Raw genomic sequence first — 20,613 nt, 5'->3', positions numbered from 1 at the left:
ACGCTGTGAGGACTGCAGTTTATTTGTGTTTCGCATTTCATTTTTATTTTCAACATGTTTTTCTCTTTATTATCTTTAGAATGTATTTACAGCATGCGTATACACAGCGCTATAAAAAGATCATTCCTATTACAAATGCCCCTATCAGAAAGAATGTACAATACAAAATAAGATTTTATATCAAGGAGAAAATGTTAAAAATCTTTTTTTTCTGTGTAAAAGGCCTCATATAAAATTAGGCCACACCTACAAGTATGAGTAATGCAAATAGGTGCATAGTTGTAGAGAACATTTTGGCAGAGCTGCAATTTACATGTTTTATAAATTATAGGTGTATTTTATGCCTGTTATTGAGCATGCATAAATATTCATGCCTTCACTGCAGGCTGCTATTTATTTGTCTTTATAAAATAGGTGCCTTCCTGCTCAAATACTTAGGTGGCCTCTTAAAAATTTACTCTCGTAAGATATATGGCAATACATCAAGATCACAGAATTAGTGCTGAATAGGAGAAATCAAAGTGAAGATTGCCAGGTTCAGAACCTCTGAGCTCTAACCTACTTCTGAGAACACTATTAGGTATGGAACAAAGTTAATGCATGCTACCCTGACACTTGCTTCTAATACTTTCAACCTTATATCAACCACTGTTCTGACTTTTCTTTCAATTTTGTTTAGATTTGTTCCATGATGAAACAAATAATTAGAAGGTCAACAAACATTTCTGCAACTACACAAATTTATAAGAATTGCAAATTTACATGCAAGTTCTGAGGAGTTTAGTAGTAAGTTATTACCTGGGCAGGGACCAACTAACCCTCCAGTGAGTCACAGTCTGCTGCTGCCACCTCCTTCTTCCCAATGACAGCAGTGATGAATGTGACCAGAAAGGAAGCCATTACTAAAGATGACTTATCAGAGTTCTTCCGCCAAGAGGTCACTGATGTGGAATGTAATCATCAGTACTCTCCCTAGAGTCTAATTATCTGACATTCATAAAAACAGAAACCTGGCCCCAAACCATCTCAATTTCAAATTTCTGTGCTACACAACACAACTCTAGCACCAAGGTACTGATCATATAAAAAGAAAACCCTGCTACTGAAACACCGTCGGTGGGATGAGGTTTGCTTGACATGAATGCCACATTAAGATCTTTTAAAGAATACTACAGTGTACAACTGAATAAGTGTATACAGTACATATAAACAGTCTGCTTTCATATAGTTCAGTTTGAACATACACTCAGGGGGCTCTAGACTTTTTTTTCTTCATAGGCATGAGTTATTGCTACAGGCACTCAAATTCTATTTACTTGTCTGTTATTAGAAATTGCAGAACACACTTTCTTTTTAAGATCTAAATTGATACTTTTCAGCTACACATATATGGGGTTTACAAATCAAAAGGTGAAAATAGTAACAAAAAATGGATTTCTATTTATAAAGAAACACACCTTCCCAAAAAGGATATCTATAAATAGCTTTCTGAAGTTTGCAGGAAGGTTTCTGAGTTTCCTGTGTTGTATGCATCTGCTTTTATACTGCAGGATACTGTACAGTCCTCTGCCATCCAAATGGAAATAACCACCTAATACATCAAGATATATGATTCATATACCATTTAGTGAGGATGCACACTTCCAGATTTTATATTTAGTAAAAGATCAAGGAATTAAGTTTTTTAAAACTTTGTTTATAAAAGTATTTTCAGTGAGATAAGAGAGATGAACGATGAGACATCTTGGGGTGCAAGCTATAGTCAGAATGTCGTTTTGATTTTCTTGACTTTCTTCTGCTACTGCTGCTGCTTCTGTGATGCCTCCTCTCTGCTTTATTTTCAGACTCCTTCCTTTTACTGGACTGTTTTCTGCTAGATGCTTTGGGTGACTTTTTACTTTTCTTTTTTCTTTGGTGCCTGTTTGTTTTTCCCTTAGATGCATCTGAAAGTGCAGCACAAATAGTCTGTTTAATGATAATACAATCATTTTGAAATCAGATCAAAAACACTTGTTTTAAAAAACTAATTCTTAGTGCATTTTGGCAACATAATACAAATTGCAAGCACTTGAAATCTTTCTAAGAGAAGAAAAATGAGATCTGACTCCAAGCAACTGGAGGGAAATGCACAAGGAGATGGAAAAATAGACAGCAAACACTGCCCATTTTCCATTTCCACTGCTTGGAACTTGCTGGCACTCTACCCTACACTGGGAAATCTCCCAGACAATAACAAATTGCAAGAATTACTGGGCCATTCACTTTTAAATTGGTGCCACTAAAAGAGCCACTGCAGTTACATGAAACATGTTATCTGCCTTGATCTGGCAACACCGATTGTCATTTACTTCAGGATTGCATTGTATATAACTAAGGACTTTGGCAAATAGAACCAAACCGTCTTACAAAATGCAATAAGGTCTAGCCTAAGGATCCAGGAGTCAGCAACTGAGCCTATTCTCTCAAACCCCCTGTAATCCTCAACAAGGCTGAAGAGAAGGGTTGAAGGAGTGAAGACAAAGGTTTTGAGTGGAGGAGTACCCTAATGTGTTAGTGCAGCAGACTGTGATCCTAGGGAACTGGGTTCAAATCACTCAACTCTCTATTGCCCCAGGTACCAAAACCAACTTAGATTGTGAGCCCACTAAGGTCAGAGAAAGTACCTGCATGTACAGCACTGCTTATGAATAGTAACGCTACAGAAACGATTAGTAGTAGTAGTAGTAATTAAAAGCTTTTCAGATACTGGCTCCTATGCCTTGGGGGTTCCATCTTAATGATTTGTTGCAGATCCTCCAGGGCTTTACTAAAGTTTACTATTCTCTGTTCTTGAGGAGAACAAGGGGTTACTAAACCCAATTCATCTACCCAGTCTGTCTCTCATCCTACTGACCTGTTCCCAGTGGTGTCCCACGCAATTCTTCTTCAGCCCTACCAATCTCCACTTTTCTTATCTCCCACCTCAGCCAGACAGCCACTCTGTTTTATGCCAATCATCTACCCCCACAGATCCAGTCAGTGCTCACAGCATCCTGTCCCAGTAAGCCATCTACCCTCCCCTTAATTAGCCAACTCCATTCACCAGCGTGAACTAGTCTAGCTTGCTGTCACTGAAAAGCTGCTTATAAGAATTGAGGCATTTAGGCAGTAGCTTGAGCTTATTTATAGTGGTACAATGCAGATTAGAAGAAAGCAGCTTCTTGGTGATGGCAGTTAAGGCCAAAAGGAAATTTAGGAAACCATGGTGATCTGATGCCCAGGATTTGTTTAACTTGTTCTTAGGCTGAAACCACATGTACCATAGCCCAAATAACTGCAAATGTTGTAAGTCTATATAACCCACCTGAATCCTGATCTTTCTTTCAGCCACAAAGGACCAACTTAAACATTATTTACAATCGGTGGCGTTTGAGCACTATTTAAAAAATGTGATGTGAGCTGGCCCACTGGCTCAGAAAAAAGTGCTAAACATTTCCATATAGAATATCGCCAAATTGCATCTTTTGTTCCTTGGGTTGGCTGGGGATATTGCACAGGTACCTTTCTCATAGCCTCATTATTTATGAGGAGATATCTAGAGGCTGAGTTTAAAGAATTGCAGAGGAGCTCTGTTGCATGATCTCTGGCCTATGACCCTCATAACATTAACCAGACTAGATATATTAGAGGTAGAGGAAGCAGGCATAAAAAATAGAGGAAAATCCTTCGATAGTTATGAAAACATAGCTCATTTTTGACTTTCAGGCCAGGCCTTCTGTTTCCTTGGTCACCCAGGGTTGGGGATATTACAGCAACAGCATTCACAGTTCTCAGAAAGACCTTGCATTTCATTATCTTGTATCACAACAATTCTGATAAAGCAGTGTAGACTTCTGAAAGTTGATAAGGAGCTCCAGAGACTGTAAAAGAGCAATTATCTTTTCTAGAATTAGGGTTTGTGACTGACTGAGCCACAAGAAGCCAATTGTCTAGCCAAAATGTCTTTGCTCATGAAGGTGTGCAGGCACCACAATGAGGCACTTAGAAAACACCATGGAAGCTGAGTAAAGGCCAAAGGGAAGCTGAGGAAAGGCCGAAGGGAAGGACTCTATATTGAAAATGGAAGCTGAGGAAGGGGAAGGGACGGACTCTGTACTGAAAATGGTTGGACTGAAGACTAAACCTGAGGTATTTCTTGTTAGAATAAATTGAAATATGCACGCATACATCCTTCAGATCCAAAGTACACATTTCAAGCTGGTCATTCTGAAGCTAACTGTTGAGGTCTCTGAGACTGATTATATAGTACAAGCCTTGCGTTTCTTTTGGAATAAGAAAATATCTTGAGAAGAAACCTTGATTCTTCTTCGGAGGTAGGAGAGATTCTTTGGACTTGGCTCAATGAAGTAGGTGGATAGGAAGGGAATTGGGGCTTTTTAATAGAGGATGATCTTGGGGACAACTAGTAAATCAGATGACATCCATCATGGATAATGGAAAGGACACCAATTCCATAGTGATGTTCTGTCAAACTGACAAGAAAAATTGAACTTTGCCTCTCACAGGAAGGACTGGATGAATGTTTTGTAGAGACTGAAGGTAAGGAGCATAGTGAAAAGGAAGGCCATTACTTATGTTGGCAGGGATCACCTGTTTAAGTTGAGGTTTCTCTCTTTGCCTGGGCTTAGGGTCAACAGTACTTGTATGTTGAGCCATCTAATGTTGTTTCTGTGGTTAGCAATAACTATGTCTGTGAATAAAGTACACCTCGCAGAAATAGCCGATGAGGAGGACTACACCACTGACAGATGCTGAACAGTAGGTCTTTATAATTTCCACCAATTTTTTTTTTTCTTCAAAGAGGGAGTTTCCAGGGCAAGGAGCATAAGCTAACTTGGAATAGACATATTTCATAAGCTGGAAACTTGCAACCATTCTAGGTATTGGGCTGTAATTGCAGAAGCAAAAACTCTGGCCAAGTTTTCAAAGGCATCATACTTTGCCCTAATAAGGTGGATATCAAATTCATTGTGTTTATATTTATTAGGCATAAGCTATACTACTCTTAGTCTAATGGCAGCAGTGCGGTTTACAATGCTAATGTATGGAAACTAGCTTTTCTTTACTTTGTATAAGAAGATCAAGTGAGAAAGTTTCACTTTGAGAAAGATGGTATGCATATAGAACTGGTGAGCTGCTATTCTTGCATATAGGATAGCTCTTTAAAATACTTTCTTCTCCAATTAGAAAAATCTCTACTTTTTTGGGACTTTCTTTTTCCATAGCTCTTTTACCATTATCATAGAGTATAATAGTTGGACCTTGCTAGACAGATTGAATAGAAAGTGTACACTCCTCCCTCCATGTTCATGGGGGTTAGGGGCAGAGCTGGCATATTTGCAAATAACTTTTGGGCCGACTCTGACCCACCCCCTCCTCCCTCCTTACCTGGTGGTCTGGCGGTGACGTGGGGCAATCTTCCTACACTCCTGCCCCGTGCAGAGCCATCACTGAAAATGGCTGCCGCGAGTTCCTGTTGTAGTCTCGTGAGACCACGGGAACTCACAGCAGCCATTTTCGATGACAGCTCTGAACAGGACAGGAGTGTAAGAAGATTGCTCCTGCCCTACATCACCACTAGACCACCAGGTAAGGTTAATTCACTAGGGGAGGTCCAAGCACCAAAACCCGCAAATAGTTGAAACCGTGGGTACTGAAACCACGAATAAGGAGGGAGGAGTATATTCTGACACATAGGGAATTGCTGATCCTTAAGCTTGGCCAGAGTTTTTGCTTCTGCAATAGCAGCCCAAAACCTAGAATGATTGCAAGTTTCCAGCTTATGAAACATGTCTATTCCAAGTTAGCTGATGCTCCTTGCCCTGGAAAATCCTTCTTTGGAGAAGAAGTTAAAAAAAAAAAATTGGTGGAAATGATTGAAGACCTACTGTTCAGCATCTGTCAGCAGTTTAGTCCTCTGCATTGGCCATTTCTGCCAGGTATACTTTATTCAACCAATACAGATAGTTATTGCTACTGTTGTCTTAGGGGAGACTATTTAATTTAAAAAGGTCAAAGGCAACCAATCTGGGTTCCACTTCCTGCTGAAGGGCAAAAGGACCTCTCAGTCATTTATTGACAAATTTTGAATATGAAATGCCTTAATATGGAGATTCATATTATATGCTATGAGTGTGGGTATTCTCTATTTCTAAGGGGGAAGGGATGTCATTTTAAGGTTGAAATTAGAGAGTAAAATGTTTTTAATTAGGAATATGCTTGAATTGTTGGTTTAATCATCATGAGTTCTCGGTGCAGCTAATCAGCTCTGCATGGGAAGGAGCTAAGGAAAGGTTGCTCCTGCCGCGATTCACCGCTGGCCCACCAGGGATTCTAAAGGTACACAGGGAGGTGGGAGGGAAGTAAAAATTCTTAGAATCGGCTGGGACAGGAGGCAGGAGGGATCCCTCCTGTCCCGGCCACTGCTGGACCACCAGGTCTCACGGCAGACCCAGCAGAGGTCTGCAACAGGTTTGGGAGGGGGGCGAGTCAGTGCTGACCTGAATATAAACCAACCCCCATTTTTGGCCCATAAATCTTGGTTTATATTCAAGTACATATGGTATAAAACTAAACTGAGAAGCAGAGGAGACCACTGCACACTGGAGGGGGGGTCACACATGCTCAGAACTTTGCACTAGAGTTCTGAGCTCTGTGGGCACCATTGGATAGCATCAACTTAACTCAATCCTGCTCATCAATGAAATAAAAGATATGCTAAGCACATCAGTAATATAAACAGGAGCTTTTAGTGTATGCACAAAAATCATGAGAACAATAAAATAAAGTTCAGAACAAAATCTAAATCCAAACTAATTGCCAATTAAAATACATTCAAACAATTTGAAAGTATGATTTATTTTGTTAGTCTGAATTATTTTGCATTGTATTGTGCCTAGATTGAAATATTTGAAATTATCCTTTGTAGAAGTTACATTTAGGCTGCTTCAATTTATAGCTCATGGAGAAAGGTGGACATATTCTACCTGCTTGGATTTTTTTCTTTCTTCACGATTGTACAGATTTTTATACATATACAAGAACGCCTCTATTTATAGATAGGAAGTAGAAAGCTGGTGCTGACGTAGATGCATGGGTTTTTTTGGAACATCAATATATCACTTTCTTTGCACAGCAACTGCTAACATAAAAGATTTCTAAATACAGTGTTACAGCACATCACAGCAATATCCAATTTACCACTTAATTCATCATAAAGAAGGACAAAAAAAATACTCACTGTTGAAATCATATACTAAATCAAATAAATCTCAAACCAGCAAGCTTACCAAGTGCAGTTTTTCACGTTGGGCCAACTACATGAAGCACCACCGTATGTTCAAGGAACTAGATTGCATCACAGTGACATATGGATTTTAGAATGCTAATGTTTATTATACTACCATGTCAAATGTAAGGTTATATTAGCCATCTGATAGGCGTTTCAGAAAATGACAGAGCACTGCTTTTTTGCTAACCTCCATGCACCAGCTCCCGGAGAGATTTCTCATAGCAAAGGGAAAAACAAACAAGGACGTGCACAAAGTATCAGACATTGTATTACAATATACTGTTAACTGAATCAGATGGCATTCTTTTTGCATATTTTAAGACATTATAAATAAATCAAAATATAAATCTCCGCCTCTCATTTTTCCAATACTAAACACGTCCTTAGTCCTTTATACCCTAACCAACCATCCCAGGTAACCTAGTTTGGATAAAAAAATTTAGAATCTTCATGCTGCAATAATCTTTTACTCAGCTTATAAAACATTAGTAGTATGAATACCATGCATGAAGAAGCTAGAAAATTGAGACTAACAAATGCAAATTTGACAACTCAGAAAGTAAAATGTAAGAGACATAACTTGTTTCCACTGTGTCTTCCAAAAACAAGAACATAAGAAATGCCTTCTCCGGATCAGACCTAGGTCCATCTAGTCCGGCGATCCGCACACGCGGAGGCCCATTTAGGTACTCCTTTATGGAGACCCGGATTTCCCGCATCCCTCAATATGATTAGCAAGAAGGTATGCATCCAACTTGTGTTTGAAACCCAGAACAGTAGTCTCCATCACAACCTCCTCCGGGAGAGCATTCCAAGTGCCCACCACTCGTACGAAACAGAACTTTCCGACGTTAGTCCTGAACCTGCTGCTGCTCAGTTTCAGGCTATGACCTCTTGTCCGTGTCACATCTGAAAATGTTAGTAATGCTGATTCCTGGTCTATTTTGTCAAAACCTTTTAATATTTTAAAAGTCTCTATCATATCCCCTCGCAGTCTTCTCTTTTCGAGGGTGAACAGTCCCAGTTTCTCGAGGCGTTCTCTGTAGCTCAAATTCCCTAATCCTTTGACTAGTTTCGTGGCTCTCCTCTGCACCCTCTCCAGCAGAGTTATATCCTTCTTAAGGTATGGAGACCAGTGTTGGACGCAGTATTCTAAGTGTGGTCTGACCATTGCTTTATAAAGTGGCATTATAACTTCTTCCGATCTACTCGTGATCCCCTTCTTAATCATGCCCAACATCCTGTTTGCTTTTTTCGCCGCCGCCGCACATTGAGCCGAAGGTTTTAGGGTTCTATCAATCACTACCCCCAGATCCTTTTCTTGTTCGCATTTGGTTAATGTCACCCCCATCATCCTATATTCATGTTCTTTGTTTTTCCTTCCCAGATGCATCACCTTGCATTTGTCTAAGTTAAATTTCATCTGCCACTTTTTCGCCCACATTTCCAGCTGGTTGAGATTCTTCTGAAGATCCTCGCAGTCTTTTTGAGCGCCAACCGCCCGACATAATTTTGTATCATCTGCAAACTTGATTATATTGCATGTTGTTTCCTCTTCCAGGTCGTTTATAAAAATATTGAACAAGATAGGCCCAAGAACCGAGCCCTGAGGCACGTCGCTAGTCACTTTCACCCAATCCGAAAATTTCCCATTTATGCTCACCCTCTGCAATCTGTTTTCTAACCATTTGCTGATCCATCTGTGCACTTCTCCTCTTATTCCATAACTTTGTAATTTACTCATGAGCCTTGCTTGCGGGACCTTGTCAAATGCCTTAGGACATAACTGAATCACAGTTCAATACTCTAACTCAGAGTTGGGCAACTCTGGTCCTTGAGGGCTGGAATCCAATCGGATTTTCAGGATTTCCCCAATGAATATGCATGAGATCTATTTGAATGCACTGCTTTCAATGCATATTCATTGGGTAAATCCCGAAAACCTGATTGGATTCTGGCTCTTGAGGACCACAGTTGCCCATGTCTGCTCTAACTACTAAAGCAAATTCCCTGCCTATTTATTGTAAAATATTATCACACAGTCAAATAGATTATACATATTATAAGCAACTAGACACTCCAAAAAGCTCAAGCCAGCATCATCTTCTATAAGGAAGCAAGACCAACACAGGGGCAGCAGCTCCCTTCTCTTCTGAAATATGGTTTGCGGTGCCATGATTCAGGGAGCTTTAGCTATAAGGCCAGCCCAAAAGTTATTCACTTGTAATGACTAATATTCTATTCTCTTTATTATATTGTTACGAAGAAAACTATCTTGGTAAGATTATTATTAAATAATACAACATAAAGCTTCAAGGGAAATAAGTAACTTGCTAAAACTATATTCGTCAAGTTCTTTTCCCATTTATACAGAATGGAGGGAAAGAAAGGCATCTTGGAGACAGATGTCAGTATCATCTCAGATCTGAGTAACATTTACCTAGGCTCTAATAGTTTCCATACCAAACATCTAGCAGGAGGGAGAGAGGATCGACTTGCGACCTGCCTTCCAGGAGCGAGAACCAAGGACTTCGTGGACAAAATTGGAAAGATCCTGGAAGGAGCGGAGACAGAAGAGACCGCAGTAATGATCCACATTGGGACGAATGATGTCAGCAGGAGAAACTACAGAAGAAGCACACTGATAGAACAGTTCAAGATTCTGGGAAGGAAGCTGAAGATGAGGACCCAGAAGATAGCGTTCTCAGAGATCCTACCGGTACCAAGGGCAGATGTGAAAAAGCAGGAGGAACTACAATCAATAAATGTGTGGATGAGGAAATGGTGTGAGGAAGAAGGATTCCACTTCGTGAGGAACTGGACAACGTTCTGGGGCAAGAGCAAGCTCTACAGGAGATATGGACTGCATCTGAGCATGGCGGGAACTACGTCAAGAGAAGAATAGAACAGGCTTTAAACTAAGAGGAAGGGGAAAGCCGACAGTCGACCTAGCGTCGACGATTCGGAAGAAGGTATCCCGTGAAGATACTAAGGGGAAACAAAGCTGGGAAGAAACAAGGGATAAATTACAGGAGTCAACTAACCCAGAAGAGGAGGTTAGAAAGATTGTAGCAAAAGAGAAGACACTAAAGACCGAAGCACAGGGAAAGGAAATGAAGACAATAAAATACCAGGATCTAAATTGCATATATACCAATGCAAGGAGCCTAAGAAACAAAATGGGGGAACTAGAGCCATGGCCAATGCAGAGGACATAGACATCATTGGAATCTCTGAAACATGGTGGAATGAGGAAAGCAAATGGGATACAGCACTGCTGGGGTACAAGCTCTATCGCCAGGATAGGTCAGGACAGAAAGAAGGTGGATTAGCCCTATACATAAATGAAAGCATACAATCGGCAAGAATGGACACAGCAGAGACGACCAACAAGCTGGAATCGCTATGGGTTAAAATACCAGGTAGGAAAGGACCTGAAATAAAGATGGGCCTATACTATCGTCCACCCGGGGAAACCAGAGATATCAATGAAGAAATGGAAGCCGAGATGAAGCGAGAATGCAAAAGCGGTAACACGGTTATTATGGGAGACTTCAACTACTCCAGGATAGACTGGAGTCTTGGAAGCTCAAGATGCACTAGGGAGACAGAATTCCTGGAGGCTACACAAGATTGCTTCATGGAGCAACTTGTTAGAGAACCGACGAGAGGAAATGCCACTCTGGATCCAATCCTAAACGGGTTAAGGGGACCTGCAAAGGAAATGGAAGTAGTGGGACCATTGGGAAACAGTGATCATAATATGATCAAGTTCAAGGTTGAGGTAGGAAAACCGAAAGGAAAGAGAACAATATCGACAACTTTTAACTTTAGGAAAGGCAACTACAAAGCAATGAGGGAAATGGTAAGGAAAAAACTTAGGAACACTTCCAAAAAATGGCAAACGGTAGAACATGCCAGGTCTTTTTTTCAAGGACACGGTGAGTGAGGCGCAAAATCTGTATATCCCCAGATTCAGAAAGGGGTGCAAAAAAGGTCGAACAAAATATGACCATATCACAGAATCCTACATCAACTCACACTGGCTTCCAATCCAAGAAAGAATCCAATTTAAATTCTACTGCATGTTATTTAAAACCCTAAACGGAGACAGCCCATCTTACTTGAACAATCGCCTCATCCAAGCACCCACTATCAGACACAGAAAAACGCACTCCCCATTCATACCTCCCCCAATCAAGGAAGTAAAACGAACAAAACTACACGACGGCCTCCTAGCCACTCAAGCCGCAAGGCTGGACAACCAGATCTCCAACCTTCTGATGACCACCCCAGACTACAAGACATTCAGAAAAGAAATAAAAACTATACTTTTCAAGAAATTCCTGAAGCAACCATAACACCACGTACTCTTAATAACTTCAAAACTGACAATTGATCTACCCTTTACTTCACTAGTAATAACAGAACTTCCATTATGACCCTTCTTAATTCTTTTGCAGACCGCCTTATCCTTAACAACCCGTGAAATGTTTAAAAGATCTACTACCTACCTCTCTAGCTAATCAATAGTTTTCCCATTGTAACACCGTTTTTTTATTAATCTTTTGTAATCCGCCTTGAACCGCAAGGTAATGGCGGAATAGAAATCCCTAATGTAATGTAATGTAATGTAATAACTAAAATAGTGAAGGAAGCGACAGGCAGTAAGAAAAATTCATTCAGGAAATGGAAAAAGGACAAAACTGAGGGGAACTGGAAAGAGCACAGGAAGTATCAAAAAGAATGTCACCGTGTGGTTCGAAAAGCCAAAAGAGTATGAAGAGAGGCTAGCCAGGGAAGCACGAAATTTCAAAGCGTTCTTTAGATATGTTAAAGGGAAGAAGCCGGCTAGGGAGGAGGTGGGACCGCTGGACGACGGAGACAGGAAGGGAGTGGTGAAGGAGGAGAAAGAAGTTGCGGAAAGACTTAACATGTTCTTTTCGTCTGTATTTATAAACGAAGACACAACCAACATACCGGAACCTGAGCAATTCTTCAATGGAAATCAAGCAGAAAAATTAACATCCATGGAAGTGAGCCTTGAAGATATGCGCAGGCAGATAGAAAAACTAAAAACTGACAAATCCCCGGGTCAGGACGGAATCCATCCAAGGGTTCTGAAGGAATTAAAGGAGAAGATAGCGGAACTACTGCAGCAAATTTGCAACCTATCCCTGAAAACAGGCGTGATCCTGTAGGATTGGAAGATAGCCAACATCACGCCCATCTTTAAAAAGGGATCAAGAGGTGACCCGGGAAACTACAGACCGGTGAGTCTGACCTCGGTTTCGGGGAAAATGGCGGAAGCACTGATAAAAGAAAACATTGATGAACATTTTGAAAGGAATGAACTTCTGATAACCAGCCAACATGGTTTCTGCAGGGGGAGATCATGCCTAACTAACTTATTGTACTTCTTCGAAGGAATTAACAAACGGATGGACAGAGGAGACCCCATAGACATCATATACCTAGATTTCCAAAAAGCCTTTGACAAGGTGCCTCATGAACGTCTACTCTGGAAACTGAAGAAGCATGGGGTGGACGGAGACATACATAGATGGATCAGAAATTGGTTGGCGGGTAGGAAACAGAGGGTAGGGGGTGAAGGGCCACTACTCGGACTGGAGGAGGGTCACGAGTGGTATTCCGCAGGGCTCGGTGCTCGGGCCGCTATTTAATATATTCATAAATGATCTAGAAACAGGGACGAAGTGTGAGATAATAAAATTTGCGGACGACACCAAACTATTTAGTGGAGCTTGGACTAAAGAGGACTGCGAAGAATTACAAAGGAACTTGAACAAACTAGGGGAATGGGCAACAAGATTGTAGATGAAGTTCAACGTTGAGAAATGTAAAGTATTGCATGTGGGAAGCAGAAACCCGAGGTACAACTGGAAGGGGTGTTATTGAATGAGAGTACCCAAGAAAGGGACTTGGGGGTAATGGTGGACATGACAATGAAGCCAACGGCACAGTGTGCAGCGGCCGCTAAGAGAGCGAATAGAATGCTAGGTATAATCAAGAAGGGTACTACATCCAGAACGAAAGAAGTTATCCTGCCGTTGTATCGGGCGATGGTGCGTCCGCATCTGGAATACTGCGTTCAATATTGGTCGCCGTACCTTAAGAAGGATATGGCGTTACTCAAGAGGGTTCAGAGGAGAGCGACATGTCTGATAAAAGGGATGGAAAACCTTTCATACGCTGAGAGATTGGAGAAACTGGGTCTCTTTTCCCTGGAGAAGAGGAGACTTAGAGGGGATATGATAAAGACTTACAAGACCATGAAGGGGATAGAGAGAGTAGAGAGGGACAGATTCTTCAAACTTTCAAAAAATAAAAGAACAAGTGGGCATTCGGAAAAGTTGAAAGGGGACAGATTCAAAACAAATGCTAGGAAGTTCTTCTTTACCCAACGTGTGGTGGACACCTGGAATGCGCTTCCAGAGGAGGTAATAGGACAGAGTACGGTACTGGGGTTTAAGAAAGGATTGGATAATTTCCTGCTGGAAAAGGGAATAGAAGGGTATAAATAGAGGATTACTGCAAAGGCTGCCGTGTGACCGGACTGCTGGGCACAATGGACCTCAGGTCTGACCCAGTGGAGACATTGCTTATGCTCTTACATAATGCCATAAAGACACATAAAACTGACTGTAACACTCTAAATTCAATATTATAACCACTCTCACAATAACCCAGGGAAGAAAATAAAGTGAAAGGAAGATTAACATAGTTTAACATAAATAGCTTTGATAGTGACAACATACAGACATGAAAATAAATCAAAAAGGTAACTGGAATTATCGTTGATTTAAAACCAATTTATTTTTAAGCATTCTCCCATGTAATACTCCCTCTTTATGGATAATTACACAGAGAATAATTATTGCTCTAGGTTATATTTTAAAATACGGTAGAAGATGAAAAACAAGATATTAGGCACAAGTTTTTTTCTTTGATAATTATTACATCATGTCCTGATCCAAATGCAAAGAATATAAATGTAATGTACACTGATTAGATATTATGCAATTTGTCCCCTTTATATGTAGGGCTATGATCTGAATCTGATAAATTCTATCCATGGAAAAAAATCTCCAAAATGTAGGTGATATCACAGTCTCTGATTTACAATTCTATCTATCGATAAAATCTTTGTAAATACCTGAATTGGAAGTACTATCACTGTTGGCATTGGAGGAGGAACTGTCACAGGAGCCGTTATTAGAATCAGGGTTATCTGAATCTGAGGAAGATGAGGCTGAGGATGAATCTGAAGATTCTACATCCTGTCTCTGGGTCATAATCATCTTTGGTGCATTTTTCAAATGCTCACGTAATTCATCCCTGACCAAACAGTAAAAAAAACAAAAATAAATGACAATGGTCAAGCAGCATTCTAAAATAAACATGAGAGACTTTATGAAGGCAGTTTAACGAAGGAAGGTATGTAGTAGTTATCCAAACTACTCCTGAAGTGTCTGTCCACAGATCACATTGTTTATACATGAGACAGCTAGCAGCTCTCAATTTTTTGCTATTTTAGAGTGAGGCTTTCTCTAGCCCGATGACCCAATGGACCACCAAAGAGTTTAATATAGGCATCTGTGTGTGTGTGTGTTGGGAGTGACTGGAATTGGGGAGGTCTTGTAATCGGTTGGTGGGGGGAGTGGACTGGAAGTAGGATGTTTGATTCTTATATGTGGGTCCAGGCTGAACAGTGACCACCATAAATCCCAGCAGTAAACTCTTGGCCTGTAAGCCCAAATATTCCATGCTAGTTCCTGTGCATGGCCTGGCATTCAATACTGGGGTCCATTCCAGCTGTTGCCGGACAGTGTCTAAAAATATACATTGACCGCCACCTCCTGAATATTGTCTGACTACTCTAAAGGAGTTACTTAAGTGATATCACTACATTTATAAGTATGCATTTTGGGACATTCAGGCACTGGTTCAAGGCAAGTTAGTTCAATGGCAGTAGTGTGTTGACTTGCCTAAGATTACAATACAAATGAATGGATCAACCATACCCAACATATTGTGGCTTCAGTACCAGGTTCATTACTGTCATGTTATGGGTAAATTTAATGCCATCAACACAGAAAAGAAGAATCTCTGCAGATCATACAAGGAAACCAAGGGGAGAGGAGGTAATACAAAATAGAGACACAACCACAGGTCAATGACAAATTTTTATTTGGACCTGTAGTTGCATTTTTGTTTTGGACCACTTCCACTCCTTTTAGTTTGCATGGGCAAATCTAATTCATTTGGAGACATTGGGCTAGATTCACTAAGCAAACTGATCGTGTACCGATCGGTTTCTGATCCGATTTCCCTCCGACCCGATTCACTAACCTCTGTCATGATGATCGTCTGATCCAAGCATGCAAATGAGGGGGAATGGAATAGAAATGATGGCAGGCAGTGATTCACAAACAAAAACCCTGCAACACCGAATGGGTTGGCCGATCACAAACAAGTGACTGCTGGGGATCAGTCGTTCACAGCTTTCTGACTGCCATCTCCTGCTCTGCCTGCTGTCTTTCCAGCTCTCTGTCTCTGACTCTCCTGCTCTCTCTGCCCCGACTTTCTCCTGCTGCCCTGCCCCGACTCTGTTCTCCTGCTCCTTGCCTCGACTGCCCCTGAATCAGCTCTCCTACTCCTTGCCCTGGCTTTCCCCCGCAGTGCAAGCCTGTGGTTTTAACCCGTGGGTTTAAAGCGGGTTAACACCACGGGCTTGCTGAGCTAGTAAAAAAGTTTTTTAAAAAAAAAGTTGTGACTCTTAGACGCATGCGCAGACCATCTACAGATGGTCTGCGCATGCGTTGAGATCGCTACAGAGCGATCCCGGCGGTCGGTTGGTGGTGTGATTCCGATCGCCCTCATTTGCATAAAGGCGATTCATGAATCAGCCCTCCGAAAATGGATCGGATCCCTCACAGATTGAATCCGATCCGTGCCCTTAGTGAATCTAGCCCTTTGCCTCTGAAAGAAACTAAACTGGCAGGGAGGGGTGGAGGATGACAAGCAAAACATTAATTCTAAGCATGTAGTCATGATGATTTTATGAGGCCAATTTCTTTGTGAGAAATTAGGCCAAAATTTTTCATTAATATCACAATTATTTAACTTGCTGAAATTTCAAAATCTCTTCTTATGCTTTCCTACATATGAATATTGGGGAAAAAAATTATAAGGATTTGTGACTGTCGGTTTGTGAACACAATAATTCTCCAAAGAAAGAATAGATTACTACTCCCATTTTCATCTTGTGCGTCAAATTTAGTATCTCAAATGAACTTGAAAATAAGAAGTATAGGAAGAATGTGGTGCAGGGTTGTCTGTGTGTGTCTGAATAAGAGGGGAGAGGGGGGAGGGGCAGGTGGAAGGTGGTGGGCTTAGGATGCAGTTTTGGGATGTAAGAGAATTTGTGGTGAGTGGTTTTGGAGGTATGGCAGTAGCTGGGGCAGTTGTGTAGGGGTGTTAGATTTGGGAGGATGGCAATTTGGGGATGGTAGGGTAATTGTGGAAGTACTGGGGAGTGATGGGTAGTTATGGGGGTAATAATAAAAAAAAAAAAAGTCGTCTAAAAAGTGTCCTAAATGGCTACTTGGACGATCAAAAAGCCTGATCGTCCAAGTACCCATAACCAAAGCTGGTTTTTAGACGTATCTAAAACCAACTTAGGCCTTTCCCCTGCCTCTAAAGGCACAGAGAGAAAAGAGGTGTGTTTAGAGGAGGGGAAAGGGCGGGCAGTTGGCGGGAGGTGGGCCGACCTACACCTAGCCGTACAACAGGTATAACCAATACAGTATAACCAATACAGTTAAAACCAGATCTAAGTGCCGAAAAATGGGCCGCTGAGCTGATGGCCGCTGGCGCCATCAGTTCAGCGGCCCGGCAACCTAACCATCACGGCAGGAGAGATGCCTCATCTCCCCTACCGCGATGCCATCACTCTTCTACCCGAACTGCAGTGACCCGCGGCAGTTCGGGTAGAGGAGTGATGGCATCGCGGTAGGGGAGATGAGTCATCTCTCCTGCCGCGATGCATCACTCCCCCCCACACACACACACAACATCTGGGCAAGAAGGAGCTCAAGCCCTCTTGCCCCAGCCAACCGCGGCACCTCCGACACGATCGGGGCAAGAGGGAGCCCAAGCCCTCTTGCCCCGACGACTCCCCAACAATATCGGGCTAGGAGGGAGCACAAGCCCTCCTGACCCTGGCGACTCCCCCCCCCGCTAGTTGTTCGGGCCAGGAGGGAGCCCAAGTCCTCCTGGCCCTGGTGAACCCCCCCCCACTAGTTGTTCGTGCCAGGAGGGAGCCCAAACCCTCCTGACCCAGCCGATACTGCCCCCCCCCCCCCGACAACATCGGGCCAGGAGGGAGCCCAAACCCTCCTGGCCATGGCGACCCCTACCCCCACCCCGCACTACATTACGGGCAGGGGGGATCCCAGGCCCTCCTGCCCTCGACGCAAACCCCCTTCCCCCCAACGACCGCCCCCCCAAGAACCTCCGACCGCCCCTCCAGCCGACCCGCGACCCCCCTGGCTGATCCCCACGACACCCCCACGACACCCCCCTTTGGTTTAGTTGGCCGGACAGACGGGAGCCAAACCCGCCTGTCCGGCAGGCAGCCAACGACGGAATGAGGCCGGATTGGCCCATCCGTCCCAAAGTCCCGCTTACTGGTGGGGCCTAAGGCGCCTGGGCCAATAGGAATAGGCCTGGGAGCCTTAAGCCCCTCCTGGGGGCAGGGCCTTGGGCACATGGTCGGGTTGGGCCCATGTGCCTAAGGCTCCCGGGCCTATTCTGATTGGCCCAGGCGCCTTAGGCCCCACCAGTAGGCGGGGCTTTGGGACGGATGGGCCAATCCGGCCTCATTCCGTCGTTGGCTGCCTGCCGGACAGTCGGGTTTGGCTCCCGTCTGTCTGGCCAACTAAACCAAAGGTACGGGGAAGGGGGGTGGGGTTTCGTGGGGGTCGGCCAGGGGGGTCACGGGTCGGCTGGGGGGGCGGTCGGAGGTTCTTGGGGGGGCGGTCGTTGGGGGGAAGCGGGTATGCGTCGAGGGCAGGAGGGCCTGAGATCCCTCCTGTCCGTAATGTAGTGCGGGGTGGGGGTCGCCAGGGCCAGGAGGACTTGGGCTCCCTCCTGGCCCGAACAACTAGCAGGGGGGGGGAGAGTCGCCAGGGCCAGGAGGGCTTGTGCTCCCTCTTGGCCCAATATTGTCGGGGAGTTGGGGAGTCGTCGGGGCAAGAGGGCTTGGGCTCCCTCTTGCCCTGATCGTGTCGGGGGTGCCGCGGTTGGCTGGGGCAAGAGGGCTTGAGCTCCCTCTTGCCCCGATCGTGTCGGGGAGTCGGGGGGGGGGGGGTAAGAGGGCTTGAGCTCCCTCTTGCCCCGATGTTGTCGGGAGGGGGGGGTCGTGGTTTGATATGGCAGGGGGGCTTGGGCACCCTCCTGCCTGGATCGTTGGGAGGGGGGATTCTGTAACCGGTGTAGTTTTTGACAGGCACCGGTTACAGAATCCACTTTTAGGCGAAGGACTGGCTCCTCCTTCGCCTAAAAGCCCTTCTGTTGGACGTTTGTGGCCTAGGCGTGTTTTTGTTTCATTATGGCTAAAAAGTGAAGATGTGCTGTGGGGGTACTTGTAGACGTAGTGGAGATTGGGCGTTTAGGCAGAGGAAGGCCATAATCAAAACATGGACGTTTGTTTTGGTTATGGACACTTTCCCTGCTTCTGGGTTGACCGTTTAGGGACTTAGGCCAAAAGGGGACTTAGACGCTTTTTTTGATTATGCCCCTCCACGTGTTTATTACTGGATTTGGATTAGTTGGGGGATGCTGGGTTAATTGTGGGGGTGGGAGTAGTTGGGGTAATGGTGTAGCTGTGGAGGTTAAGTCAGAAAGATGGATTGAAGATTGTGTTAAGTCAGGAATGATAGGGGGTGATAAGGTTAGTTAGGGGAATGGGAATAATTAAGTTATTGGGTAATTGATGGGGTAGTTTTAAAGGCTACATGTAGTGTGATGGCAGTAAAGGAGTCTGAAAGGAATTTTCTGAATCTAAGTTTCTGCTTCTGCCATAAAAATTCATTCAGCAAAAAAAGCAGGGTATGTTTCCAGAACAATCTAATCCATTTTCAAATTCTGTCTCTTTTCACTATTTTCAACACAAGGTTTATCAAAGATAGAATGCTATATCGAAGGAAAAGGATCTCAGAAATCCACGCCAGAAGATCATACAATCTCACATAGGCTGTAGTGTGGAGGTGGTTTCATTCATAGATCCAAAAACCTTCTAATTTATATTATAACAAACTTTATTAATGCTATTTTTTAAAGTTATTTTTCAAAAATTATTTTCACTTTTTTGTGATAATATATATCAAATTTATCCACTCATATGTTTTTCCGAAAGAATTTTTCTTCTTACTATCATTTGCATTTATGAGGAATATATCTCTAATTAATGAGAGTACAATGAACCTTTGTTATACGTTCACTTACCTTATCAACAGCATGGGGAGATCCTTGCTTTACTCCTGCTGATTTAGCGTCTTGTATTTCAATGTAGCTTTACTGCTGATTGTAATGTAAGTATGTCAACTTTTCAGCTGACTTAAGTCATATGCCTGCTGAAGGGGCCCGTTTCGCCCTATAACATCAGGCTTTCTCAAGGCAAAAAATCTTGCATACGTCATGATCAGCAGTAAAGCTACATCAAAATACAAGACAGGGAAAATGCCTGAAGTACCTGTATGTAAACCACTTTGAATGTAGTTATAAAACAACAAAAAGGTGGTCTACGAGTCCCAATTCCTTTCCCTTCCCTCTTGAATCCTTATTATGTCTAATTATTTCCAACTTCTGTTGAGTTGGAAAAAATAGAAACATCAGGTCAGATAAACTCTCCCCAAAAATGTAAATTGATTTATCTGGGAAACAAGAGACTGTGGAATGTTGGCAACTATTTTGTTCCAAAAGTGCCCACTCTGTCCAGCAGTTGGTTAGACAATCCAATAAGCTGGGAGGTAATGCAGGGGACCTGCAGATGAATGTTGGTGTACCCTTTCATATCACCCTCCAATATAACACCCAAAACCAAAACACTTCTCTCAAAGCGCCTCCATTAGCCGGCACCCTTCTCAAATCAAACATATACCATATCCCCCCAAAACCCCTCCCCCCAAAAACCCCCCACATAAATTCATGAGGTTTATTACGTCTTGTGTATGTGCATGTTTAGAATTCACTATTCC

General features: G+C 43.0%; 1 protein-coding gene across 2 annotated transcripts in view; it reads right to left on the bottom strand.

The window, feature by feature from the left end:
* Positions 1-1,607: 1,607 nt before the first annotated feature.
* CWC22 (CWC22 spliceosome associated protein homolog) overlaps positions 1,608-20,613 on the bottom strand; it is a 136,183-nt gene continuing 117,177 nt past the window's right edge. For both annotated transcript variants that reach the window (XM_033946515.1, XM_033946514.1), the window contains exons 17-18: positions 14,508-14,689; positions 1,608-1,943 (exon numbers count right to left, since the gene is read on the bottom strand). In XM_033946515.1, coding sequence (XP_033802406.1) covers positions 1,711-1,943; positions 14,508-14,689 — 415 coding nt within the window. In that variant the 3' untranslated portion in view covers positions 1,608-1,710. The remainder of the gene's footprint in view (positions 1,944-14,507; positions 14,690-20,613) is intronic.

Source organism: Geotrypetes seraphini, chromosome 5 (assembly GCF_902459505.1).
Source record: "Geotrypetes seraphini chromosome 5, aGeoSer1.1, whole genome shotgun sequence".
NCBI classification, from domain to species: domain Eukaryota; kingdom Metazoa; phylum Chordata; class Amphibia; order Gymnophiona; family Dermophiidae; genus Geotrypetes; species Geotrypetes seraphini.
The sequence above is the reverse complement of the archived record's forward strand: the minus strand, read 5'-3'. Positions and strand labels throughout refer to the sequence as shown.